Source organism: Tetrao urogallus (assembly GCF_951394365.1).
Source record: "Tetrao urogallus genome assembly, chromosome: 3".
Lineage (NCBI taxonomy): Eukaryota > Metazoa > Chordata > Aves > Galliformes > Phasianidae > Tetrao > Tetrao urogallus.
This window is the reverse complement of record NC_136815.1, coordinates 90,070,730-90,097,841: the sequence shown is the minus strand read 5'-3', so window position 1 is coordinate 90,097,841 and position 27,112 is coordinate 90,070,730. Positions and strand designations below refer to the sequence as shown.

The following is a 27,112-nucleotide window of genomic DNA, read 5'->3' as shown; positions in this document are numbered from 1 at the left end:
TCATCCCTTCGGTTGTCTGAGCTTTGCGTTCCTCGGGTTCCATGGCAGGGCTGCTAGAACAGACTTTCATGGCACGGGGTGGTGGCACGCTCACTGCCCAGCAGCAGCACCCGGCCACACTGTGCCACTTCCTTATGGCCTCCTGGCTGGCTGCTCCCAGGGACTCACAAAAACAGGTGCTCAGGAGAAAAGAGCTTCCCTACAGTTAGCGATGGAGCAAAGCTGTACTTGATAGAGTTTCTAGGGACACTTTTCAGTGAGCCCCTAAGATTGAAAGTTGCTCTTAAGGGACAATCTCGTGTCTGTCTGTCCCTAATATATGCAGTTTGGGGGGTTCTGTTTGCAGACTGATCCTTCCCCTCACGTTCACCGCTTCTTGTGCTGCCAACTCACTTCTTTAGCCGTGGAGAGTCAACTTCTCTTGGATTCCTGGTCCAGCACTGGCCGGCCGCCCTCCCTGGCAGCATCTGGAGGGGACGCAGCAGCGAGCCACTGGGAACTGCTGCCACCTGCGAGTTTCGTGCTTTCCTCCAGCTGGTGCATTTGCCTGCTTGCTGCTCGCTGCTGCTGCTCTTTCAGCTCACTGTAGGAACGGGAAAAGGTGTGGAAGATGGAAGTGACAGGGAAAGCCATCAATAAAATACCGCTCAAGATACTGCTCAGGGCTACCACCTGCCCGGGGATGCTACGAGGCACCATGTCCCCATAGCCAACGGTGGTCATGGAGATCACAGCCCACCAGTAGCTGGTAGGGATGCTTGTGAATTCTTGCTTGGCTCCCAGTTCGCTCTCAGCCAAATACACCAGCGGTGAGAAGAGGGCCATGGCAACGCAAAGGAAGAGCAGGAGGAGCCCAAACTCCCTGGTGCAGCGGCGCACAGTGAGCCCCAGAGTCTGCAGCCCCAGCGAGTGCCTGGCCAGTCTCATCACGTACAAGATGCGCAGCGCCCGCAGGAAGCGCAGCACCAGGCCCACTCGTTCCAGGTATTTGTTCCCTGCTCCCCCGCCAGGTTTGCTGCTGTTTTTTGTGGAAGCCACATCCACAATGAGAGAGATGTAGAAAGGCAAGATGGCCAGGATGTCGATGATGTTGAGTGGGGTTTTCAGGAAAGCACACTTGTTCTCTGCCTGGATGGACCGCAGGAGAAACTCAAATGAAAACCAAGCCACACACACTGTCTCCAGCACAAAGATGTCATAGCACTTCTGTGAACATTCACCCTGGGGGGAAAAGGAGCAGGAGAAACAAAATAGGAAAAAAATTAGTTAGAGAACAAACCAAAGAAACAGAGCTGCAGTTCTTAAAAGTACCAATACCAGGATACAAATTGCTAGCTACTAAGCTATAATCATCTCTACTAAGAGCAGTTGGAATTCATAACTGAAAAAACAGAGCAATTAGCCATGACTTTGGCTGCAGGACAGGTTAATGGAGGCTGCCATGAATTTGGTGTGATGGTTCAGCTGTCAGCCAGACAGCCTCCTGCTGAAAAGCTGGTGGCTCACACTTCATTTCCAAATTTTTTTAATGATTAGTACACAACTCAGAGATTTTGATAAATTTAAGATTCCACCTTTCCTTATCAATAAATTGCATGCAAATGGCTCACACACACCTACAGCATTTCTGTTGTGGCGCTCATAGAATATAGAATGTTTTTGAAACGACGGTGAGCAGTTATTAGCCCACTAGCCCTAAAGTAAAAAGCTTATACTGACAAATGCAGGTATTTCTCGAAGAACTTGACAGACCATTTTAATTTTGAAACCTGTAAGAAATAATAACAGAATCACAGAAGCATTTAAGTTGGAAAAGACTTCTCAGGTCATCCAGTCCAACCATTAACCTACCACTACACCACATCCTCAGCACCACCTCTACACATCTTTGCAATACTTCCAGAGATGGTGACTCAGCTGCTTCCCTGGACAACCTGTTCCAAAGCTTCACAACCCTTTCGGTGAAGAAGTTTTTTCCTAATATCCTCTGATGCAACTTCAGGTCATTCCCTCTTGTGTTGCTGTCACTTGCTGCTTGTGAGAAAAGACCAACCTCTGACTTGGTATGACGTCCTTTAAGGCTCTCCTGAGCCTTCTGTTCTCTAAAGCAGATAACCCCAACTCCCACAGCTGCTCCTCATTAAGACCTGCTCTCTACAGTCTTCTTTGGACCAAGATAACCTCTTCAAGCTTTCTGAGGTAGAAAAGTGTTGGAATAAAGTGCCACAAGCTCCGTTAGGGGAAAATAAACACAGCCCCAGTTCTTTTGTTACAAAGCCTGAAAGCAAGTTAGCTTTGGAGCATTTGAACAGTGATGATGGTGATGATGGCTGTTCTTTGATTGTTAATTCAGCAACGGAAATACTGTGGTAATTCTCTGCTACTTTGCTGCTAGTAACTCCCACCGAATAATAATCAGCTTCTCTAAATATATTTTTATGTGGACAATTATAGGGCCAGTACCATTTTCTCTGTAAACGCTCACATGAAAGTGTTAATGTGCTGGTGGCTTTGAGAGGAAGGGAAGTGTGTATTTATCTAAGGGATTTGTGAATTTATTTGGTGAACTAATCTGACTTGGAACAATTGATGAACACTCTTGTGACCCTGCAGGAGTTCATGCACAGGAGTGGGTATGTAACTCCCAGTGAATGCAGTGGGGATTAGATGCAAACATAAAACCTCATTCTGCCCGCTATGCTAAATTGCAGCAATGAAATCTTATTAAAGAGCAGTTAGGCTGCGTCAAGCTGTTCTCCAGTTCTCCACCAGACAATCCACGAATCTAGCAGAACTACAAACAGTTCTGCCCGCACACTGACCACAGGTGTCTTCTTTCTTGCTACGCAGAGCTGAGGAAATTTGTACTGCACAGCAACGCATCCTAATTTCAGTGCCTCTTAAGTGTTCACACACTGTTTTATCCTTGTTGTGCAACAGCAAAGGAGAGGTGGGACTTTCTTCACTAGATACAGCATTTCTCCCAGTGTGGGAGTGTGACTGGACACCTGCTTCCAGGACTGTCAGCAGAAATAGTGCCATCGCAAAGGCGTAACAGACTTGTTACCCCAAGACATATCCCAAAATGCTGAGGCGCTCTTCTCCGAGACAATGAATAGAGAGATGTCAATGTGAAAAGGAATCTTCAGAGCCTGCATTTACAGTCTTTGTAGTAAACACTATAAAGATTTACAAGCTAGAGGAAAGGGATGCCATCCAAAGGGACCTGGACAGGCTTATGAGATGGACCCATGCCAACCTCATGCAGTTCAACAAGGACAAGCACAAGGTCCTGCACCTGGATTGCAGCAACCCAGCGAACACAGACACAGACGGCTGACATCTCAACATACACCAGCAACGTGTCCTTCCAGTCCAAAAAGCCAACCGTATCCCGGGATGCATCAAGAGAAGTGTGACCAGCAGGTTGAGGGAGACGATTCTGCTCTGCTCTTGTGAGACCCCACCTGGAGAACTGTGTCCAGTTCTAGGGCTCCCAACACAAGAAGGATGTGGAGTTGTTGGAGCAGGTCTAGAGAAGGGACACTAAGATGATCAGAGGGCTGAAGTGCCTCCCCTGCAGGGTCAGGCTGAAAGAGTTGCAGCTCTTCAGGATAAGAGAAGGCTCCAGAGGACCTTATAGCAGCCTTCCAATACCTGAAGGGGGCATACAGGAAACTGGGGAGAGACTTTTTATGAGGGCATGTAGTGACAGGACAAGGGGAAATGGCTTTAAATTGGAAAAGGGTGGATTTATTAGACTAGATATTAGGAAGAAATTCTTTACCGTGAAGGTGGTGAGACACTGGGACGGGCTGCACAGACAGGTTGTGGATCCTCCCTCCCTGGAGGCACTCAAGGCCAGGCTGGATGGAGCTCTGAGCAACCTGGTCTAGAGGAGGTGTCCCTGCCTGTAGCAGGAGGTTGGAACTAGGTGAGCTTAAAGCTCCCTTCCAACCCAAACCTTTCTATGATTCCATGACTGTAGGGCTTTTTTAATTCCACTTTCTATTAGCATGATACACATTCCATTGTTTCCCAGGGGTCATGCTGTTATGGAAAGAAAAATTATTTGTCCCATTGAAAAAACTGCTGCCAAGATCTTAAGCATATTGCAGGCAGGAGAGAGAATCTTGTTGTACTAGAGTAGCTCAGAGTTTTGAAGTTCCTCTCCAATTTTGATGGATGCAATGACTAGAATTTGTATCTGCCTCACTGAAAAAATCAAGAATCATAGAATTAGTTGATCCTAAGTACTTTTTTTTTTTACAAATCTAACATATGGGACAAAACATGCTGCTCTTAGGGACTTCTCTGTCATCAATCATAACTACGCTGCAAGTCTTTCTCATTAGATAAGGAACTCAGATGCTTTCATACTACTGCACAAATCTGGCTCTGTGGGCCAGAGCTAAAGCTTGCAATGTCAGTGGAAGGGCTCCACCTGTTCTGTGGTAACACATTATCAGGAAACCAGACATTGCTGTCTCGGAGCCCTGCTGCCTGGGGATCCCTTATCAGAATATGCTTGATCTCACACCTGAGGGCAATGTTTGCAGCTGAATCACAGCTCCTGATACCACCCTTGCACTTGCAGAAAAGGATCAAGCTTAGACTTTCTGAAGAAAACCCACAGAATAATATGGCTAGAGCAAAGCAGCAGAAGTGGCAAGAAGGAAAATCCGAAATGCACATCTACTTTCTCTGAAGGATACATCACTACCTGCACCACCAGGTATGGAGGCTAAAACGTAGCTTGCTTTAAGAGATCTAACTGGTGCTCTTCATTCTGACGTGTGCAGCATACAGTTTTCTTGACATTCAACAATTAAGGTCAGAGAAGCCTATGTATAATTTAGGCATGGAATAGACCTGCAAAGATGCAAAGATGTTTGATGGTTATTTCGGCATCACGGTCTCCACTTCGTGCAGAAAGAAAGGCAACCCTCCAGAGTCCTTCTGTATGAGTTTTGGTGGGGAAGCAAACAGGAGTGAAAATTGTTCCTCATTAATGGAATAACAGTGGAGACATCTTCCATAAGACTCTATCTGCCCTCCTACGTTGTGACACGTTTATCCTGGTCACAAACTACAACTTTGTTATCCTCCTGTAGTCACGTCACAGACACAAGCACAGGAGCAGCCTGGCAAGCTTCATCAGTGGAGCATGAAAGGCTTGGCTGCATCTGAGGTCTGGATCATCCAGTACAGTAGAAGAAAACCAGTATCTTCACTCATCTCTGCAATAAAGAGCTGCAACATACTCCATCCAGAGCTGATGGTGGCCTATGGCTTTTTTCCACTCTCCCCACATCCTGCAGCTGGCAGCAAACATTGTGGATGCTGTGATGTTCAGTCGCAGCAGCGCGGAGCGATACTGCTCTGCCACAGAGATGATTTCAATCGATAGAACAATGCCCTCTTCTAGCTAATGTGCCATTACCTCCAGCAAAGTGCTACTCGCTCCTAATATCATTATTAACCTATTGCAATCTGAGCAGGGCAGGCTCTGTCTGATAGCTGTCCTGAGAACGAGAGGATCTCTGCAGGTCTTAGAAAGCAGACCTGTGTATCAGTTAACTTGCCAGAGGCCTCTTTTTTTTTAATTAAACATCTTCCCTGGACTGTGCTTCAATTGCATCTAGGTATGACTCGAACCAATCTTCACATGAAATCACAAACAGTAACAGCAAAAACGCCTTTCATGCTTTTTGTGCTCTGCCACTTTTGCCTGAAGCTGCTTTTGCAGTTTTTTTTCCCTTTGATTACACCACTGGAAAAAAAGTAATTTTCCTTTCCAGAACTCCTATCTATATATTCAGGAGTCCAGCCACTCTGCTTAGGTTTTTGAGTTCTTTTCCCACTCAAGAAAGCAAAATTAAAAAGTGAAGAAACACACACACGGGAAGAACAGAAACCAATAATTAATTAGTGATGGGAACACAGAAAGAATGAGTCTGAAGAGAACTGGATAGCGTTCTGCCCAAAACAAATCTGTGTCAAAACTGCATGTTCTCAAAAAAATGTCAAGTCATACCACGGCAATAAGCATGCACATAAACCACAACATGCTGCTTTTTGCTTTCTCTAAGTGAAATTGCTTGCTCTCATTCCAACTGAGCAGATTTCTTTGCCTTGTCATCTGATATATTTTTTGGTTACACTTTCGTATCTAGCTTCATTAAAATGGGTCACAGAAAAAACTCATTTTCTTATAGTTTTTGTCCAGTTCTTTTCGTCTTTTAGATGTCTGAACAAGAAAACAAAAATCAACAACACACTGCAAGCACGGAAGATATTTCCATTACACCTTCCCCGTATTAAAAGACCAACAATTTTTTATACATGTGTACAATCATGTAATTCAACTGTATTCTAGGTTTTTGATTACAAAACCCAATGGTATAGTAAAAACCTATCTGCAGTTGCACAGATTTTGGCACCATATGCTAACGTCAATTCAGGACACACACACAGAAAAAGAAAGGTCTTAGTGGGTAATTCTGTGCAGTTCAATTAAAGTGCCTCTTTCACAAGGATTTACAGAAATTTGCTGTCAGAAAGCCAACCACAGTCTTTCTTCTGGGGACAAACTCTCTTTGCCAAAGGAACTACTGAGAAAATTACAAAAAGAAAAGCTGGTGTCACCAGAGTTCAAATCCAGCTGCACTCCTTGCTCTGTATGGTGCTCACTGAAGCCTGTCTGCAGAAGTGTTGTGGTTTGGGTGCAGGGTCCCTTTCACTAGCACAGCCCTGGACTGTGCCTATGACAACTTCTGGACTTTGCTACATGACTTCTCGATCCTGGCTTTGTCCTCTGGTCTCTCCTGAGAACAAATGCTGACTTTTCTCTAGAATCTCCCCTGCTGTGACACCATCTCCCCCGCTCTGATATGCACAGATGTCAAATGTCAGATGACCTCTCTCCATCTCAGTTCTTGTGTAGTTTTGAACACATTTTTGTAGGGTCAGCAGCTCCATAGTACCTTCATGGAAGAAGTCTCAGTCCCATTCTCTTTGCCCCTATACAGAAGGATTTCTCTCCTTATCAAACATATATACTAAGAAAGAATGCCAAAATCATGGGAAGAGTTGCATCCAAATATCCTTACATAAGCTTTAAAATAATGGCATTTCTGAAAGGTTATTTGGATTCTCTTCTCCTTGCCTTTCAAGTCATGTTTTTTCAATGCTGCTCTGTGCGTGCCAGATCAAACTGTTATTTAACAGAAACGTGGAACTCGAAGTTCTGATGTAACCAAGGTCTCAGCACGGGAGGGCAGCTTCACAGAGAGCTGCTGAGAAAGGCCCTTGTATACAGTGTGCCTGTAACCCGGCTGCAGTGCCACAAAGTGAGAGGCAGCCCCCAGCCCAGCACCTCACGGTGCTGCTGCCAAATGTGGGGGTGAAGCTGAAGTGCTTGTTTCACTGAATGCCTGCAGACAGAGGATGAATGCCCCTCTCCTCTCCACTCTCCCCAACACACTTCCAGCAATGCAGCAGTCCAATAGTTGGGGTGGCTGCCTGGCAGGTAAGCAAGCCAGCTCTGCTCTGAAGCAGTGTGGAAACCTGCTATGGGCTCTGCCACAGCCTGGCACTGCCGCACTGGGTCATGGTCCTCTCTTGTCCCAAGAATTATTCTGAAATGAAGACTCCTTTCCCGAGAAATGTTCCAGCAAAATCAACATCGTTACCAGCTGCACACACACGAAGAAAACCCAAAGATTTCACTCATGCTGGCATTTTCTGATGAGAAAAAAAATCTTGATGGAAAGTGACTTTCTGACCTAACTCTCCAGCTGATTTTCACAGTACGGATAAATGCCTGACTCACTAAGTTACCTGCTGCTGAAGTGCTGGAACGGTGCAGCCTCCGCCCTAAGGCACTGGCATGCTTCTCTCCCCTGCTGACCAGCTGCAGACTCCACTGTCATCATTTGGTACACTGGCCATTAAAGCTGGGGTCAGTCTGAACTTGCAGCTTGCCTGCTGTGAGCAGTTTTTGTACTCCTGGGCTCAGATTCAGATGCTGCACAGTCTGTCCTCAAAGTTCTCTGGCTGTGAATTCAAAGTAACAGTTTCTGTTTGAGATGTCACCAAGGGGCCACGGAAGAGCTCTCTGCTTCCTGCTGTGGATACTTTGATCCGCAACCAAAGCTTAGCTTATGCTTCATCCAGCTGCTAGAAAAGGGAATGAAAGCCTTGCCTTTATAGGGGAGGGTTGTCAAGAACAGCTTTTAGTGGTATCACTGATATGAGATAGCTCTTGTACAACTGCTCCCAGATAGCATTATGGATAAGGAGGAGAAGGGCAGGACCTATACTGACTTCAGACTTCTTCTCTGATTTCTTTTGACCCCGATACGACACAGCCCCAAATCACTACTTTTCAAAACCTTTCAGCCTGTAACTTTTATTCTGCTGGTGAAGCTGCAAATAAGCATGAAACACCAACAGGAATAAGGGAGATGCTGAAAGGTGTGGCAACTGCCAGAAAGTACTCAGGGTGTGCCAAAACCCAAAGCCAGACAAACCACTTTGTAAAATGGCATGTCATGTGATTCAACTGGAGTCTGAATATAAAAGCTTACTGAGATGTGCCTACCTCTGCGTGCCTCAGTGTCTCAAACCACTCCTCGTACATGCAACTTTGCAGCCAAATGGCTTTGCCAAAAGAAAACTCAGAAGAGGTCCAGCAGGTGAACCGGAGGGAAGAGAATACCATGTGCACGAGTTTATCCCTATGTGAAGGTAGTCGGTGACCACCCTTGCAGACCAAACAGGCTAAAAATAAATAGACAAACACAGGTGGCCTTCATGACCCAGGAGACTGCACAGGCCCCAGAAGCGAAGCAGTGCTGAGTTACTGTGCTCGATCCACAGGCAGCCTGCTGCTTTGGGCCATGGAGGTGCCTCAGCTTTCATGCTTCATCTTAACAGCATTTACTGGCCATAAACCAGAACACAGGAAGTTCCATACTAAATCAAGGAAGAGCTTCTTCACTGTCAGAGTGACAGAGCTCTGGAACAGGTTCACCAGAGAGTTGTGGAGTCACCTTCTCTGGAAATATTCAGGACCTGTCTGGACAATTATTTGTGAGACCCGCTATAAGGGAACCTGCTTTAGCAGGGAGTTGGACTTGCTAATCTTAGTCCCTTCCAAACCCTGTGGTACTGAGATCACAGCTCTAAACTGCGCAACCAAAGTCAGTGCTGGAGGTTTCTAAGCAATAAGAGCCAAGACACCCATTTAACCTTTTTCCCTGCCAATCTTGTAGTCCTCTTGAACATGGATTAGGCACATATATCTGAATATCAGAGGAAGATGAATTGCTGGGAAGAATGGAAGCAGGTAACTAGTACTGCAGGTGCACAAAACATCTTCTCAACCAGCTTTTCTCACACCTGCACCCACTTTTAAAATCCTCTTCTCAAAAAGCAACAGTATTTGTTGGAGGGCAATGTGTTATCTGGCTGTGCTTTATGGAAAGCAATCTAAGCCTAAGAAATGCAAAGAATACGCAGCATGCGAAGAATTAAAGAGACCATAAATACCCATGAACATCATCAACTTCCCAGCTCTTCAGATGCCTATCTAACAGAACAGTACCACACACACAGAGACCGGGGAGGAAGACATTTGAGATTGAGAACTCCTCAGACTCTGCGGCTATTGCTGGGAGCAACTTGTGGTTACGGTTTGTGCCCTGGCAGCCAGCTGATGCTATCTATCTCCTGGCCTGATCACACGGCACAGAAGGATGGAGGGGTTACGCTGGAACTTAGGGAGGAGCAATGCACCCGGGGAACAACCTCCTTGAGGATACTTCTGAAGGCTCTGATGCATTCTCACTGCCTACTGACTTCATGCAGCTAGTATCCCCTCACTTTGTATTCCTTTGGTGTGCTAGCGTTTGAAATCTGCTTCACTATACTGAATACCCACAGCTTCTCACAATTGTCAGTCTTTGCCCTTGACACAAGTCTTGACACCAAGCTCTTCCTTATCAAATAAACACACATACACAAAACAACCAGTATCTTTATGTGGAGCTCACTGAGTCCCAACACATAAGCATAGGATTTTGTCTGTTCAAAAACCACTCATGCTGAAGAAGGACGATGTCTTAAGAACAGACAAATGCAATCATCAAATGAAGGCAGAGAAGAGACATGGTTTCAGACTACATACACCAAGGCTATGAAGAGAAGCACTGTTCAGTGGTGTGGTCAAATGTTCTTTTTCAGATCTGTGTGGACTAGCTGAAAATATCATCTTCACCAGCTACCTGGTTGCTTATAGTCCTCAGCTCAGATCACGGAACGGCATTTAATTCTTTTCATTCTCCCATTGCTTAATTGCTTAATCTTTAATTGCTTAATCCTTAATTATCATTCCTAAGTCCCCTTCAGCACAAAGTCAAACAGGATGGCTCAAGCTTCCCATGCAGGCTGGTTATGCTACAGCAGCCGATGTTATTCACGACTCACTGAATGGGCAGTGCTACCATGGAAGTAATGGCAACCAGCAGGTGAGGTAGGAGCTGGGAAGAGAAGGACTGCTCAGTTCACACGAGCTGCCTGCACAGAGAAGTCATTCAGAAGCCAACTGTACATGGTCCTGAGCAACCTGCTCTGGCTGTCCCTGTTTGAGCAGGGGTTTGGACTTTTTTGGCCTCCAGAAGTCCCATCCAACTTCAACAATTCTGTGTTTCTATGGTTATTATTAACCTAAAAGACAGTGTTAGCAGGAGAGGAAATAGCAACAGAACAGCTTTCAGAATCTGAACTATAGAAGACAAGGTTCCAAAATAGCCCTCCTGCCAGATCAGGAAAGCCTTGAGACATTTTACTATGAAGCTTCTCCATTTCTGGAAATGTGTGAGGGGGTAACCCATGACAACAAGGGACTGCACTCACTTTCACATACATATATTCCTGTAACTTTCAACTAGCACAATAAATGACGCCCTTTGCTAAAGCTGCTGAAGCTGGGCCTTGGGATCTGATATCCCCATCTTACTTGCCCATAGGTGGCTATGTTTAAGATATAAGTAAGCTATTAATAATATCTAGTTACCTACAACCTCTATGTTCAAGAACATGTCTGTGGTCATAGAACCAGTGAAACACAGAACTGTGGCTGGGGGTTGGAAGGGACTTCTGCGGATCACCAAGTCTAACTGCTTGACAAAGCAGGTTCTCTGGGATAGGTTGCACAGGAATGTGCCCAGGTGGGTCTCGAATATCCCCAGAGGTGACATCACAATCTATCTGGGCAGCCTGTTCCAGTTTTCCATTGCTCTTACAGTAAAGAAGTTTTCTCATGTTTGTTCAGAACTTCCTGTGTTTGCATCCATTTCCCGTTGTCCTGTCGCCAGGCACCACTGGTCCCATCATCTTGATACATGAACTTCAGATATTTTTAAGTGTTACTAAGATCTCCTTCAGTCTTTCCTTCTGCACGGTAAACAGCCACAGAATTCTCAGCCTTTCCTTATAAGAGAGATGCTCCAGGTCCCTAACATCTTTGTAGCCCTCTAATGGACTTTCTCTAGAAGTTCCCTGTCTTTCTTGAACTGAGGAGCCCAGAACTGGAAACAGTACTCAGATGTGGCCTCACCACAGCAGAACAGATGGTAAGGATAATCTCCCTTGACGTGCAGGCTTGTTCTTTTTTTGATGCACCCCAGGATACCATTGGCCTTCTTAGCCACAAGTGCACACTGAGGGCTCGTGGTCGCCATACTTCCCACTGGGACACACAGATCCCTCTTGCAGAGTTTATTTCCAGCATGTCATCCCCTAACCTGTACTGATACATACAGTTATTCCTCCCCAGATGCAGCACCCTACTCTTGCTTTTGTAGAACCTCAAACCATTCCTTTCCACCTAATTTTTCAGCCTGTCTAGGTCACAATGAATGGCAGCAAAACGTAAGTAAATGCTTGATCCTGAGTTTTTATATGTAGAAGCCCAGTTACCTTGCAAATAAACTCATCTCCTGATTTCTGGAGAATCCTAGTTTGTAATTTCTATTCTAGCATTCTGAAAACAAGGCAGACACAGTTCTGTGGCCTTGCTTCAAAACACTTGAACAATGACACTTAGCATTTAGAGCACGTTTGCTTCTCATAAACATGACAGGATTGCAATGCTAAGATGGTAGATATCTCCCATAACTGGCAGCATATATCAAAACACTGCAGAACCAGTGTGGGGCTGAGCACTTGCCAAGGACACTTACGTGCAGTTTGAACAGTTTATGCAGGAAGTAACAACATATAGACTCAACGCTTTCCTCTGAAAGGAAGAGTGTGAGAGAATCAGAGCTGCCTTACAAAGCAGTAGGATTATGAACTTTTCCCATTGACCTAACATCTGGGAAAAAACAGTACTATTGTCTCTATCTGTACTCACAAACAGACAAGCAGTGTATACAGCTGGGAGCTTCCTAAGCCTAGCATTGTCCTCTTTTTTTTTTTCAAGCCTGCCTCACACACTAAAAAATCTCAGCCAACGTCTTGTTTGTTGCTGAGTGAGGGGAGCACATCCAGGGCTGCCGCCACGATGGTGCAGGGCAGGGGCAGGGCAGAGCCAGGACGGAGGCCTGAGTTGAACCAGGGGTTGTTCCACAGCACGTAATGCCGTACAGAGGGCAATATTGCTGTGGCAGCTGGCTGGGGGAGCTGCTATGAGGGGCTGCCGGCTTTGGTGGGTGGTGGTGAGACCTCACAGTGCTGGTGGCCTTTGTGTTGGTGCTGTTGATTGGTCAGCAAGTAATTGCATTGCGCCTACATTTGTTGTTAGAACCACATTTCTGTTCCTGTTCTTCTCTTGTGTGTTAGTAAATTGGTTTTATCTCAACTCACGACTTCTATTTTGTTTCCAATTCTGTCCTCCACCCCATGGTGGGGAGTGATGGCTGTGTGGTGATGAGCTGCTGCCAAGTTACACACACCACATTTTCGCCCTCATACACAAACATTTTTACAACTTACGAATAGGATTAAAAACAATAACCGATTCTTCACAGCACTTTAAAGTTTATTTTCCCTCTTATTTTCCCCAGTATTCCCCTTTCTTCACCTTCTTTCAATTCGTTTTACAGGCTTTTCTCCTCCTGCCTCCCACTCATCGCTGGTTCTATTTCAGTGATCCACATTAGTTTTTACTGTTTTTTTTGTAAGCTGCCACAGAGGTTGGGGGTGCCTGTTATTTCAACTTGGAGAAAAGGAGGGCAGAGTCAGGCTTGCTCTTTTCCTCCTACACTTTCTTTCAAGCCTGTTCTTTTCCCCTCTTTCCCTTTATCTTGTTAATTGAAAGCAAGTGAAGGATTTGCACATCTTGCCTCTGGCTGGGTTGGCTCTCCTGCTGGGGAGTGGCTCAGTCACAGCTGGCAATCTGCTCCTGCATTACCCTTGTGCTGAAACTCTATAAACTGTGCTCCTGAATTGGTGAAGTGGATGAATTTTTGCAGGATGGATCTGACCACCGTGAAAGCCTGCACTTTTCCATATTTCTTTCTTCTGCTCAAGACAATGGTAACAGATTTCTGTGACACTGAAGCAGAACATAAAAACTGCATGACTTACTTTAGGATTAGGCTGCACTGCGTGCAGAGGCAGCTGACTATGGATGGGGAGAAAACATCCAGAGCTTCTGCCCATAGAAACTGTGTGCAGGCTCGAAAGGTGCTGGAATTTCTGCTCTGCCATCATCTCTGCATGGCGTGCTGAGTTCCAATCACAACTTAGGATGTACTGGAGCACTGGGACCTTCACGCTATTCTCTGCATTTCCTCTTTGTATCCAGGCTTAGCTGGAGCAGAGGGAGAAGGAGAATGCAGGTGTGCCTGCATGGGAATGCCAGAGCGGTCAGAGGGCTGGGATTTATCCAAGTGAACAGTCTGTTCTGGCTGAGGCATTCTGCTCGTGAATGAACCTGCAAGCCAAAGTATGAAGCCTGGACTTCAGTCTGCCCCAGGCCCTGCAGCACGTCCTGCAGGCACTGCCAGGGATGGACAGGGCTCCTCTGCCAGAAGGGCCAAACTCACCCATGGCACCCATCCAATTCAGCTCAGCTTACAGTCAGGTACTTCTAGCACCTGCCTGATAGGTTGTTTCTATGCTACGTGTAGATTTCGTTTGCAAACATTTTACATTTTCTCCCAAACCGCTAACAAAACACCTAAGTAGCTCTAAGCCAACACCACAGGCAGCTGCATGTCTTTCCACGTACACCAGGTGACGATTTCTCATGTTATCTGCCTGCTATTTTAAGATCTAACAGAAATTTGTAAAGCGTTTAACGTTGGAGATAAGTTTTTAAGAAATGCCATTTCTGTTGAGCAAGGACATTATGTAGCACTACTACTAGAACTAAAAGTACCTCCATCAGAAGTTGTTTTTTCAGGAAACTTCATAACCTTACAAAAACCGTGTTATTAACTTTGACTAATGAGTATTATTCTGAACAGACTAGAATTAATTATGCTGTTCTCAAAAGTGTTGCTGATAGCACTCAGTATTTCATGGTTTATTTGGAACTAATGTAATGCTTACCTTTTTGAAGTTCACCTTTAGAGACTTTTTATAGTCCTTTCTTCAGCCTTTGTTATAAAAGCTACTGCAAAATGTCCCATTTGTATGCCACTTCAATCTTAATTTGTCTTGAATTTTAATGTCCCCATGGACACTATACAAATTTCTCAACTTCAAGAACTTCTATGTTTCATCTCAATCACTACATTTTAAGCAATGAAAATGTAAGTATGATTTTAAATGCTTTAGTGCTGTGCACATCAATCAGTTCACTGCCCCAGCCTAGATACATGAGATCTAGCCAAACATAAATCTGGTTGCTTTCTTTCATTCCAGACCTCTGGGATGGATAGTGACATGCCCTGGGGTTCTGAGGTGAATATCGAGATGCTATTTTTATTACACATAAATAAAACATTCCTCTCTTTCAAAACACTAGGACAGTGTTCAGCATTACCACACAGCACACGCTGCTTTGCAAAAGGCAGTGGCACAATCTGGAGAATAGAAGATTTGCTGTATCCCGAGGATATTACAACACAGACTATCGTGAGTTGCTGTATTAATTTTACAAACATGACTGCAGGCTAAGCAACTATTACCATGAAATTGCTCCAAAGACTCCCTGGTTGATTTAGCTGGAGATTTGGTAGGTACAGATACCTATGGCAGTAGGACCACAGCAATTTAAAAGAAACTAAAAACCAGCACATTCTGCTTGGGGAGCCACAGTGTACCAAACACAAACCAGTTAATACCATGGCAGAGTTACCAGTGCTTTTACAGGTGAGTCTTAGATGTTTAATTATTTCTTACTAATGTCATATTGCAGCATACTTATACAGCATTTAAAAGAAAACCTGAGCCTGCTATTTATTCATGAGAAGATATTCTGTAGTCAGAGAAAGTTCATTAGTGCATTGCAGTTACTAACAAGTCAATGGGAATTTTATCTTACTCAACTCCTGCTCCATCCCAAGCTAACAGTGCAAAGAAATGCTCTCTCCATTTTTTTTACTTCTAACCCTAAAACACTGTTTAGATTCTCAGGTGGTTCTCAAAGTCTATACAGTAACCTCCTGTTCTCAAAATCTTCCAAGGCAGCTCCTTATCCCATAAAAACATAAATCTCTTTACCCAGGAGAAGATATTCCAGACCCTGCTGTGGGACCCTAAATTACTAAGAGCTGTGAGACCCTAAATTAGTAAGAGCCATGGTATGAACAGATCAGGCTGTAATTTTGTTGTGATGGGAAATTTCGAGCAGTGTCTCACTGTGGGCCTCTGTGCAAAGCTATTCCACAGCATCATGCTCTACCTGCAGTCTAAAGGGAACTCTCAGGCTCTCCTAACACTCCTGCTACAACACAGAAAGATTTCAGCTCTTTTTTTTTTTTACTGTGACTGCTTCCTATACTTCATCTTGATGAGGCTGCCATGACAAAACAATTAGACATGTCTGCTGATGTTTAAATTAGTTGAATGAGGCAGGAAGGCTTGACGTTTTTTCGGGGGAAGGAACACTGTAGAAATCCTTATTCTAATCTCTTTTCTTCCATGAGAAGCAGCCAAGTCAAGCAGAAAGAGAAATGGAGAGAGCTCCCCAAAAGTAGCCATGACTAAATACCAGCTGATTTGCAGCACTCTGCCCACACAAGCATTATCAGGAATAACTAATCATTCCTTAAACCATTTTCTGTTTGTTAGCATCCTAAGGCAGCCTTGCAAAAGGGGAAGGGTTATTTCAGACCAGTGCTGTCAAAGCTGGTGTGCTGTGTGCCACCTGACCAGGTGCCTTCCAGGCAGCTGGAGGCCTGGGTGGAGGAGGGCATAGCAGGTTCCATGGGAGCCAGATAAAAGATGCTGACAACACAAAAAAAAAACCCACATAACTCAACATTTAAGGTTTAGATTGCACACTGCCAAGGTCCTTGACTACTTGATTTTAAAGCTAGGTGTGTGACCCACAAAAGCAAAATCCGTTTTATCTTTCAAACCTCATCAATTTCAGTTGCTGTCAGTCAAACTTAAGCTGTGTGAAAAGCAACGAGCACAGCAAGTTTCTCTAACCATCAGCTAGGAGCTGGGAGACCACATCATGATGAGTCAGACTTGCACCGCAGAACCTTGCAGCTGCTCGTCAGTCTTAGGTAGTAAGGATACCATAGACTAAGAAGTGCATCTTGTATGAACTAAGATGGCTTCTTCAGTGAAAATAATAATTAAAATATTCCTTGCTTAGAGCTCTAGTTCCCAGGCTAATGCATGAAATGCACTGAAATGCAATGAAAATGCATTCATAATCTGAGTACAGACAATACAAAACAAGAGATAAAAACTATATGAGGTAGATGGTGATGGTATGCTTTTCCTGCCTCACCTTCCCTCAACTCCTTCCTTTGGCCTGGCCTTGTACAGAAAGCCTTGCACAGGAGCAACAGTACTGATAATAGCCACCAATTTGTCTCAAAATAAAGGGGGAAGGGGAGGAGGCAGACAGGGACAAAAGAACTGATAGCAGATACACGGCTCAACAGCTGAGGACCAATCAAGCAAACTATGACTATGAGTCAATCATCTAAACCCATTAACAGTGAGAAGCCTGAGAGCCCCTTGAGCTCTCCTGCATGGAGCAGGCTGCATGCAGGATCTCCCCGTGCACCGGTTACACCTGCACAGAGATCCCTCACACTGACATCAAGATTCCCTGCCAATACATATCTTTGGTAAGTGACTGATAGTTTGTCTTAGTTAGCTTTGCTAAATCATATCTTAGATTGATTTTACACATGTGATCCCTTTGACATAAACCATCAACCATGTCTGGGACGAGGGCTGGATCCAGTCGCACCCAAGGCTCCTCACCTCTGTGGTTGAAAGCATTCAGAAAGCAAGGAGGTGCCCACTCTGGGATGCTCTCCTGTGAGAGTGTGTCTGTGCTGCAGAAAGTGCATGCAGCCATCTCAAATCTTGTTAAGTCTGACTTACTTACAATTAAGGTTTGCTAAATCACTATATTGTATCCATATCGTGAGGGCTGTTCCAAAAGTAATGTCTCCTATTTCATTGTGTTACATTATTATGTTGGACCATAACATCAGAGGCAGATGTTGGTATGATGGCTGTGGAGGCTGAACTTTCCTGCCAATACTCTGTTATATTTTACTGCTGTGCAGCAGATGGCAGCAGAGGGGCAGTCTGACAAAATGGTGTCTGATGTGGAAATGAGCATGAAGCAAAGGTGTATCACTGAATTCTTCCATCTGGTAAAAATGGCACCCACTGACATTCATCTGTGCTTGCTGAACATTTCTGGAAACCAAACAGCAGATGTTAGCACAGTGAGGTGGTGCATTTCAGCAGTGGTGATAGAGAAAGACAAGCTCTTGCTACAGCTGGACTATTACGAGCATGGCATGCAGGCTGTTGTTCATCACTGGTTGAAATGCATAGCTAATGGTGACTATATTTATAAAGTGTTATGTAGCTGATAATTTGTTCTACCAAACAGTATTATTGTGGTCTTTTTATCTACAGAAGTCTTAATAGAAATAAATTAGAGGCATTACCTTTGGAGTGACCTCCATATGTCAGTAAATACAGTCTAGCTTCTGAGTGCAGTGCAGTGTAGTTTCCCTCCTTGACAAAGACTGAGTACGCAAACATCAAAACAAACTTCTGCTTATTCTGATGACTAAAGCTGTGGGTAAAGGATACTCAAAACCCATAATTTTGCCTTTTTTAAGTAAGCACCATCTGAGCAGAAAACTTAATTTAAGCTTATGAAGGAAAAAAGAACACATTTAGTTGAAATACAGCACTGCAATGCTACAAGTGCTATGTCCACTAAGTAAAGGCATGTGAATGTGAAAGCAAACACGAATCCTAGGAGTCCACAGGAACTTCACTAACTAGGATGTTGTAGAACAGCCAAGTCACAAATGTAACCAAGTTACTGTGTCTTTTCTGGACTCCACCTAGTTGTGGCAAACCGTGCAGAGTGAATATAAAATGCAAACTAGCAATGTAGGGGACAAGTACAGATGCCATAAATGTAGAATCATAGAATCATAGAATCACCAAGGTTGGAAAAGACCTAAGAGATCATCCAGTCCAACCGTTCACCTATTCCCAATAGCTCCCACTAAACCATGTCCCTCAACACAACATCCAGCCTTTCCTTGAACACCCCCAGGCTCGGTGACTCCACCACCTCCCTGGGCATCCATTCCAGTGCCTGACCACCCTTTCTGAAAAGTAATACTTCCTCATGTCCAGCCTGAATCTCCCCTGCCGTAGCTTGAAGCCATTCCCTCTGGTCCTATCACTAATGACACGAGAGAAGAGGCCGACCCCCAGCTCACTACAACCTCCCTTCAGGAAGTTATAGAGAGCAATGAGGTCTCCCCTGAGCCTCCTCTTCTCCAGGCTGAACATTCCCAGCTCCTTCAGCCTCTCCTCATATGGCCTGTGTTCCAGACCCCTCACCAGCCTTGTTGCCCTCCTTTGAACACGTTCCAGGGCCTCAATATCTTTCTTGCAGTGAGGGGCCCAAAACTGGACACAGCACTCGAGGTGCGGCCTCACTAGTGCTGAACATAGGGGAACAACAACCTCTCTGCTCCTGCTTGCAACACTGTTTCTGATGCAAGCCAGAATGCCATTGGCCTTCTTGGCCACCTGGGCACACTGTCGGCTCATGTTCAGCCGAGCATCAATCAACACCCCCAGGTCCGTTTCCTCTACGCAGTCCTCCAGCCACACCGCCCCAAGCCTGTAGCGTCGCCTGGGGTTGTTGTGGCCGAAGTGCAGGACCCGGCATTTGGCCTTGTTGAAACTCATCCCATTGGCTCCAGCCCAGCTCTCCAGCCTGTCCAGATCCCTCTGTAGGGCCTCGCTACCCCCAGGCAGATCCACGCTTCCAGCCAATTTGGTGTCATCTGCAAATTTACTGAGGGTGCACTCGATGCCCTCATCCAGGTCATCAATAAAGATATTGAAGAGGACAGGCCCCAGCACCGACCCCTGGGGAACACCACTCACGACCAGTCGCCAGCTGGATTTGACTCCACTCCCCACCACAATGTAGCACCAAAGCTCATTGCTTTTGCATTTAAACAGGAGAGTTGTGAAAATGGCATGAAGCATGATCCTTGGGGAAATAAGTTAGTCCAATTCCTTAAGATTCTATTTATAAAAAGTCACCCTCAGTGCCTATATACTACGAATAGTTATTCACAATTCCATAAGTGAGTTTTTTTTAAATACATGTTTTATATTCACTATGTGGCTATTCCTTTAAGAGTTTATTCCACAAAGAAATGAAAAATGTAATTTATAATTTTATTACTTTCATTCATGGTAACAAATTATCTATGCAACACAAATTGGCTGAGTTAAAATTGAGAATACCCCAGTAGCACATGCAGAAAAGCAGCTGAATAGTCACAAAACAAAGTGCAAGATCAAGAACTGCATGGAAGTGGAAAGCTTCACTCCAGAGCCTCAGAGGGCAATCTTGGGACAGAAAGCATCGCCGATAACAACTCCTCTCAAATCAACATTAGGGTTAAGGCTGGGAGGGAATCCTGGGTCCAGCTGGTACAATTCCCCCTGCTTAAGGCAGGCAGCCCAGGCCCATGTCCAGGTGGCATTTGACTGTCACACGGAGGAGAGACTCCACCACCTTTCTGGGATGCTTGTACCAGTGCTCAGGCACCCGCACAGTGCAGAAGTGCTTCCTGGTGTTCAGACAGAACCCCCTTTGTTCCTGTTTATGCCCACTGCCTCTTGTCCTGTCACCAGGCACCACTGAAAAGAGCTCTCTACTCTTTGCACCTTCCTTTTAGGGTTCAATAGACATTGATAAGACTTCTCTAAGCCTTCTCCAGGCTGAACAGTCCCAGCTCTTTCATCTTTTCCTCCTAGGACAGATGCTCCACACCCTTCATCATTTGTATGGCCCTTCGTTGGACTCTTAGTAGCTCCACGTCTCTCTTGTACTCTCTTGTAGAGCTGAGAGCTGGACATAGTGCTTTGGGGGTTGGCATCACCGACACTTAATTAGAAGGGAGGGATCACTTGCCTCAACCTGTTGGCAATTTTTCGGGTAATGAAGCCCAGGACACCATTAGCAGAAAAGTCACATTGATGGCTCATGTTCAACTTGATGTCCACAAGGCCCCCTATGCCCTTTTCTGTCAAACCGCCTTCCAGCTGCACAGTCCTCAGTATATCCTACCATCTGGGGTTGTTCCTCCCCAGCTGCAGGACTTTTTGCTTCCCCTTGCTGAACTTCATGAGGTTCCTGCCATCTCATTTCTCCAGCCTGTCTCCTCTAGATGACCCTCTGGAATGGGCTCATCTAGACTCTCTGGAACGACTCTCTGGAATATCACCCACGCCTTACAGTACTGTGTCAGCAGAACTTCTGCTTTTGTACAAGCAAACCTGATGAAAGTACAATCTGACCTATTGTCTAGATCATTAATGAGGATGTTGAACAAGACTGGACCAAGAATTGACCCCAAACGCACACCACTTGTTTCTTGCCTCCAACCATACTTTGCAACACTGATCACCGTCTGGGCCCAAACTGTTCAACCAGTTTTCAATCCACCTCAGTGACTGCTTGTCCAGTCCATACATCAACAGCTTATCATGGCAATTCATTACACAACATTCTCTTAACCTTGTCTGAAATTAGTTGTCTACCTTTGCAAAATGAAATCTTTTGTCGCAAGTTTAAAATGAGTGTTCACAATTTATCTATTTCTCATGAATGTTGAAACACAGTGTGTAAATTAAGCTTAGAAGGTTAAGTAGCTTCAGGCTTCTTTATGAGATATTATTAACTTATTTATGAATCTCTCTCTTTGTTGTAATGTTCTTCAGCTTAAGGTTACTGAACTGTACTTCTATTGAACTGTGCTTCCTATCAGAGCATCTCTAATTAGACTAGCATTTCCCAATACATTAGAAAGCACAGTGAAGGAGGAAGTACTATTACCATCTGATTTTCTTCTCCTGCTTTTACACAATACCACTACAAATGATTAAGCTCAGTGCTTTTGTGAATTAGGATGAAATGGTTGATGTTAATTTCTGTGCTTATCACCTTTTTTTTTTTTTTGTGAGGAGGGAGCTTTCTTTTTCAAGTAGAAACAGATAAATTTCTGTTTACATCAAGAGAACATGAAGAGTCTAACATGATGACTATCTTCCTTTCAGATTAATCTCTAAAAGTCATTTGGTTGCTCAGCTCTTAATGTGCTCTTAAAGCTTTTTCCACAATATATTTGCAACCTGGTTAAGCCACTTCTCTATCCTGATATTTTTGGAAGCACTGAATATGCACATCACTGGGTTGGTGCTTTTTTGTTTAATCAGTAAATAAAAGCTAACAACCACAAAAAGCCCAAATGCATGTCTGTGTTTGGTAAGTCAAAAGTCGTTTAGCGTTTAATTCTGCCTTGAATCTGATGACTAACTGAAAAGAGTAACATTTGAGATGAACCAAGGCAGCCATTAATCGGAATAAAATGGCTACACTGCACAGAACACCACCCTTCCCACACTCTCACCATGAGGGATTGTCACTGTCATCCAGAACATCTGGAGCAGCTAACGAAATTAACAACATGTCTGACTGATTCTTCTTCTGTATTTTAAGAGAGAAGCACACACATAAAATAACTTCCTCGTGCACTTGTTAACTACTTGAGTCTTTCAAGGTCTTACAACTGTGTGAGGTCACTTGCACCTCTGCAGAACATCACTGGGAGTTACAGCTGCTCCATTCACATCGTATTGAAAGATCAGGGTGTGAAAAATTGTACTTCAACATGTTTTGTTCATTATTGGTTCCTCTCTTTCCCTGTCGCAGTAACAGGGCATAGGGTGGCATATAAACCTCTTGCTTTCCAGAAAATGCCAGCTCAGGGAAAAGACCACTGCTTGTTAACCAGAGTGCCATCAGGACAGCTCTGACATAGAACCATAACAGTAACTCCAGCCAAACAGCTTGGAAAATGTACACACTGAGTACTGCGTGTCCTTGAAGCAATATTTACTGTTTGTTTGTTCCTTAGCAGGAAGGAATGCAGATACATTTTCTTCTAATTACGAGACTCAAAATCAGATCAAATGGCTATCCCTGGGCACAGATTTTACACAGAGTACTTAGGACACCACTTAGGACGATTAGCATGACTTTGAATTCGTATGAGCTCTCTTCTCTCCAACTATTATTTGATGAGGTACTTTGGCTTGCTGAACCATGCACAGATGACATGCAGCCTCGGTCTGATTCTACAAGCCATTCCACATGGGAGATGCCTGACTTCTTGCCCAACCTGCCAGAAGCTGAGAACATCTCCATAGAAATCTACATTCGTTCGTGTAGGACAAAAATCAGCCACCGTGCTTGTCTCCTGGCACAACAGATTACAATTCAAATACAGAGCTGACCTGCACTGACCCAGTTAGCAGGCAAGGAACATTACATCAAATAAGCTATGTTAAAAGTGATCGTTCACCTACTCCTCGTGCTACACAAATACTTTTGTCTCAATAAAAAACAATTTCCACTCTGCCCACTGTTCTCCATGCAAAGGGGAGAACAAGGCTTATTTACAGGAGCTCTGCACTTTTAGAGTCTAAGGGCACAGAAAAACAGATCATTTACTCTGACCTCCTTTATATCACAAGCATTTGACCTTTGCAACTTGAAGAGAAATTCGTAGTTTATTTCTGATTTAAGTAGAATGTGTTCTGCTGATGGCTAACAACCAGAAGGGCATCAAGCTTTGAACTGAAAACATAAAAACATACAAGATTCACTAATTCTCTTCCTCGTCTGCCCCAGTAATCAATCACTGCAATACTGAACATAGGCAACTATCATGTTACAGCTTTGAATCACACATCCCTTCTCTGCTTATTTTGAAGGTCTTCTAGTTGATATATTTTCACTCTCCCCCCAAAAACCTTTTTTTGCTTCATCAGGTCACCCTACGATCCTCCTTCTGATAACCCAGACAAATGAAAACGTTAAGCTCCTCACTGTATGGCATTTTCTCCAGATGTCTAACATGTAGTTTTTTCACAGCTTCTCCTATCAATATATATACTTTTTTTTGTTTTTTAAATGAAAAAGCTACCAGAAAATGAACGCAAGAACTGACTGCATTATTCTTGTGTCAGTCTCACCAGTGCCATATACACATACAGCCACAACATCTTCTGGCTTCTAATAACTGCTCCTTACTCAAGGGCTACGTTAACCCTTCTGACTTCATACTGCGGTAGGAACTCACCTTCAGTTGCTTTTCCTCTAAATGCTTTTTAGACTTTCCACTTCTGTGAGAGCAAACTGGTGTTCATTTTCACTGTATAATTTTGTACTTACTTGTATGAAAATGTGCTTTTAATGGCTCCAGCTTACCAAGAACTCCAGTAATATGTTTGCTTTATCCTTTTTATTACTGTGCTCCACCCAAGACATTTTATTAGTGGATAGTGCCCATTCATGTTTAGATAATTAGTAAAAACATAAGGCACCATTCTCTAATTGATCGTTCTGGCAGCAACTGTTCAGTTCTCACTTAAACCCAGGGACACCTAAACACTGAATACACCCCACTTTTCAACAGTAGAACACCCCTTGTGCTTAAAAATCCAGCATACTGTAGCACTTCTGGTTAATTAGAGTAAAAGGCATGCATTTTGGAAATAATATTTTTAAAAATTACTTATTCACGAGGACAATATAACTTTTAACTTGTGCCTAGTTTAGCTATCCTCACATTTGAGATGATAAAAAGCCTTAAAAACAAAGACCTTATTATGACTCAATCGTTAAGCAACAGTCCAAATGTGCTTTTTTTTCTTGGAGTGAACTGCTGCTATTGAGTAAGTTCGATTCAAATCATGCAGCTCAGCTGATACCTAACCTGAGCATGCAAATGGAGAGTGGGGTTTAACTGCACATGAAGCACTCAATCAAATGCAGCATGGGATTCTGTGGAATTGCTGGATCCATTCCATCAACATGCTTTTTACTTTCAACAGCACAAAACACTAAGTGTCTCCTGTCAGTTAATGACCACTCTCTTAACAGCAGTGAGCATCCAAGCACTTGGATGACAGCACACAAGGAAAACTCTACTGTGAGGAGAGCTTAGCATTCGGTTAACAGACAGAACTCAACTGGATGAAGTACTGCGGTGGTAGGTCAATTTCACAACCACCTTAATGACCATGGAGCTGGAAAAGATGCCCAAATATTCAGCATCTTTGACAGATTTGAGTAATAACTAAAGAAAGACGCCACCAACTCTTTCACCCCAAACTTATTTTAGCACATATTAATGAAAATGTAAACACCCTTCTCCATCAGTCTTCAGATGAGCTCTCAGTGGCCTACATACAGCTAATCCTAGGAATGTGATCTATGAGTAAAGCACTAAACCCTTAGGAAATTCGTTGAAATAAACACAATATACATAGACTTGATTTCCAAGGGCATGAAGCATCCACAGATGACATTTGAGAATACTACACACGTCTGAAAACTGGGACATTTACTGTTTCTGCTGTTACACTGCTGCCCCAGCTTCCCTGCCCTTTACCTCGCCTATGGCATCAAAGTATTTTTAAATGTGTTTTACACAGTCAGGTGCTGAGAATTCATTAAAAGCAGTATGTTAAAGTACTTTTAAGGAAAATGGATCTGTTAGCTTTTAACACTTCAAAGTATTAAGTCTCAAGCAAAGCTCATTTTTATAACCACATCAGCAAGTTTATCATCTTGTTAATAATAACAGAAAATAAATCTGTTAGATAAAGCTATCTGTGCAAACTGGTGAAGATTAAGAGGTATAAACGTTTCTGTGCCTTCCACAGCATGAATCATGGAATGGCTTGGGCTGGAAGAGACCTCAAAGATCAAATAGTTCCACCCCATCTTCCATGGGCAGAGCTGCCAATCACTAAGTCAGTCTAAGGGCTCCATCCAACCTGGCCTTGAACACCTGCAGGAATGGCGCAACCACAACTTCTCTGGGCAACCTGTGAAAATGAATATCAAATACCAGAACTTCTTGGTTGCTTTGCCTGTCACCTTCCCTGAGGAGACAACAAGGCAAAATACTTTACTCTGAAAAAAGCTGCACTCACCCGATCTTCTTCTTCTCTGACATCTGGCATGGTGCTGATACAGAGGCTGACTGCAGTGATGGCAACAAAAGAGATTGAAATACAAGCAAAGATCTTCCCTGGAATCCCTGAGTGGGGGTTCTCCACCATATCCCTGAGATTTCTCATGCACAAACTCAACCAGTTATTGTCCTGGAAGGCACATTGAGTAGTTTCACTAAACATCATCTCCCCTTCATACATCCTGGCTTCAGCTGCCTCCTCCTCTTTCTGTCGCAATCTCTTTTTACAGCACCACTCCAGGTGGTCCTCTTCTATCCCCCAGTACACAAGCTCCTCCTGAAAAGAAAGAGCACACATCTCCCTGAGAAGCCTCAGCTTCCCAGCTGTCAAGAAAGTCATGATTGTCCTGAAGGCACTAGGATTACGGTCAAAAAAAAATTCATTGCAGCTAACATCATAGTCATCACAGATGTTCATGATCTCATCATAATTGTTGCAAGACTTTAGCTTCCCAAGCCTGGTCAAAGGGCAGTTCTCCAAGGTGGTCCAAGGAATTTTGTATTTAATACCACCTACGTTGATGATCACAAACCTGGTCCGGTCATCCAGGCGTGCTAAGTAGCACAAGTCTTCATTGGGGTGCAAAAGTTTGGCCTTTCTGTAGAAAAATCCTTTCTCGGTTTGCACTTCACACAAATTTTCCAACTTATTGAAGGAGTAGGAGCTGAACGCAGGATCTGCATTCCCAGTGAGTAATGCCATTTCTTGATACGTTTGCTGAGGTCATTGGGAGGCTACTCAAAGAAAGGCATCTGGACCTTGATTGGAGAGTCGGTCTGTGAAACAGAATTTTTAAACGGCAATAAAATGAGGGCTTTGCTAGAGGAAAAAACTATCCCAAGAAACTTTTCTCCATGACATTACTTTTTATCCTATTATCTTAGAACTATACTCGCTCTGTACCCAGTGGAAATTAAGAACTTAAACTGCAGTAAGGTTGGGAGCCACGTCTACTTCTAGAGAGTTTAGTCAGTGAATGACTGGGAAAAAAAACAGTGTATTATCATTTTCAGAAATGTCCTTTCCAGAGGTTTAAGCAATATCCCAGGTGCTAAGGGAAGAGAAACTGGGGCTTTTAGATAAATGGCAATTTTCATTTTAGCAACTTCAGTTTTTATTATTTTGGCCCATCTACTTTATTCATTAATTACAAAAACGCCTGAAGCATGAGGATAAAGTGTATGCCTACAGTACAATCAGAAATACGACTGCAGTAATGCTGGTAATTCCTATTTAAAATATACCAATCTTAGACATCAACTGCAGTGAATACGTTGGAGTTGCGAATCTACAGGCAGCACTCAAACCAGGTTGGGTGCTTAAGTGCAGAGCATGTACTGCCAAGATT

General features: G+C 43.9%; 1 protein-coding gene across 1 annotated transcript; it reads right to left on the bottom strand.

The window, feature by feature from the left end:
* Nucleotides 1-411: 411 nt before the first annotated feature.
* Nucleotides 412-26,469, bottom strand: KCNG2 (potassium voltage-gated channel modifier subfamily G member 2; the record flags this gene model as incomplete). Its single annotated transcript, XM_079533680.1, has 2 exons — nt 25,723-26,469; nt 412-1,221 (listed from the first exon to the last, which is right to left on the bottom strand). The coding sequence occupies exons 1-2, from the start codon at nt 26,464-26,466 to the stop codon at nt 412-414; spliced, it is 1,554 nt and encodes a 517-aa protein (XP_079389806.1). The 5' UTR covers nt 26,467-26,469.
* Nucleotides 26,470-27,112: the final 643 nt, after the last annotated feature.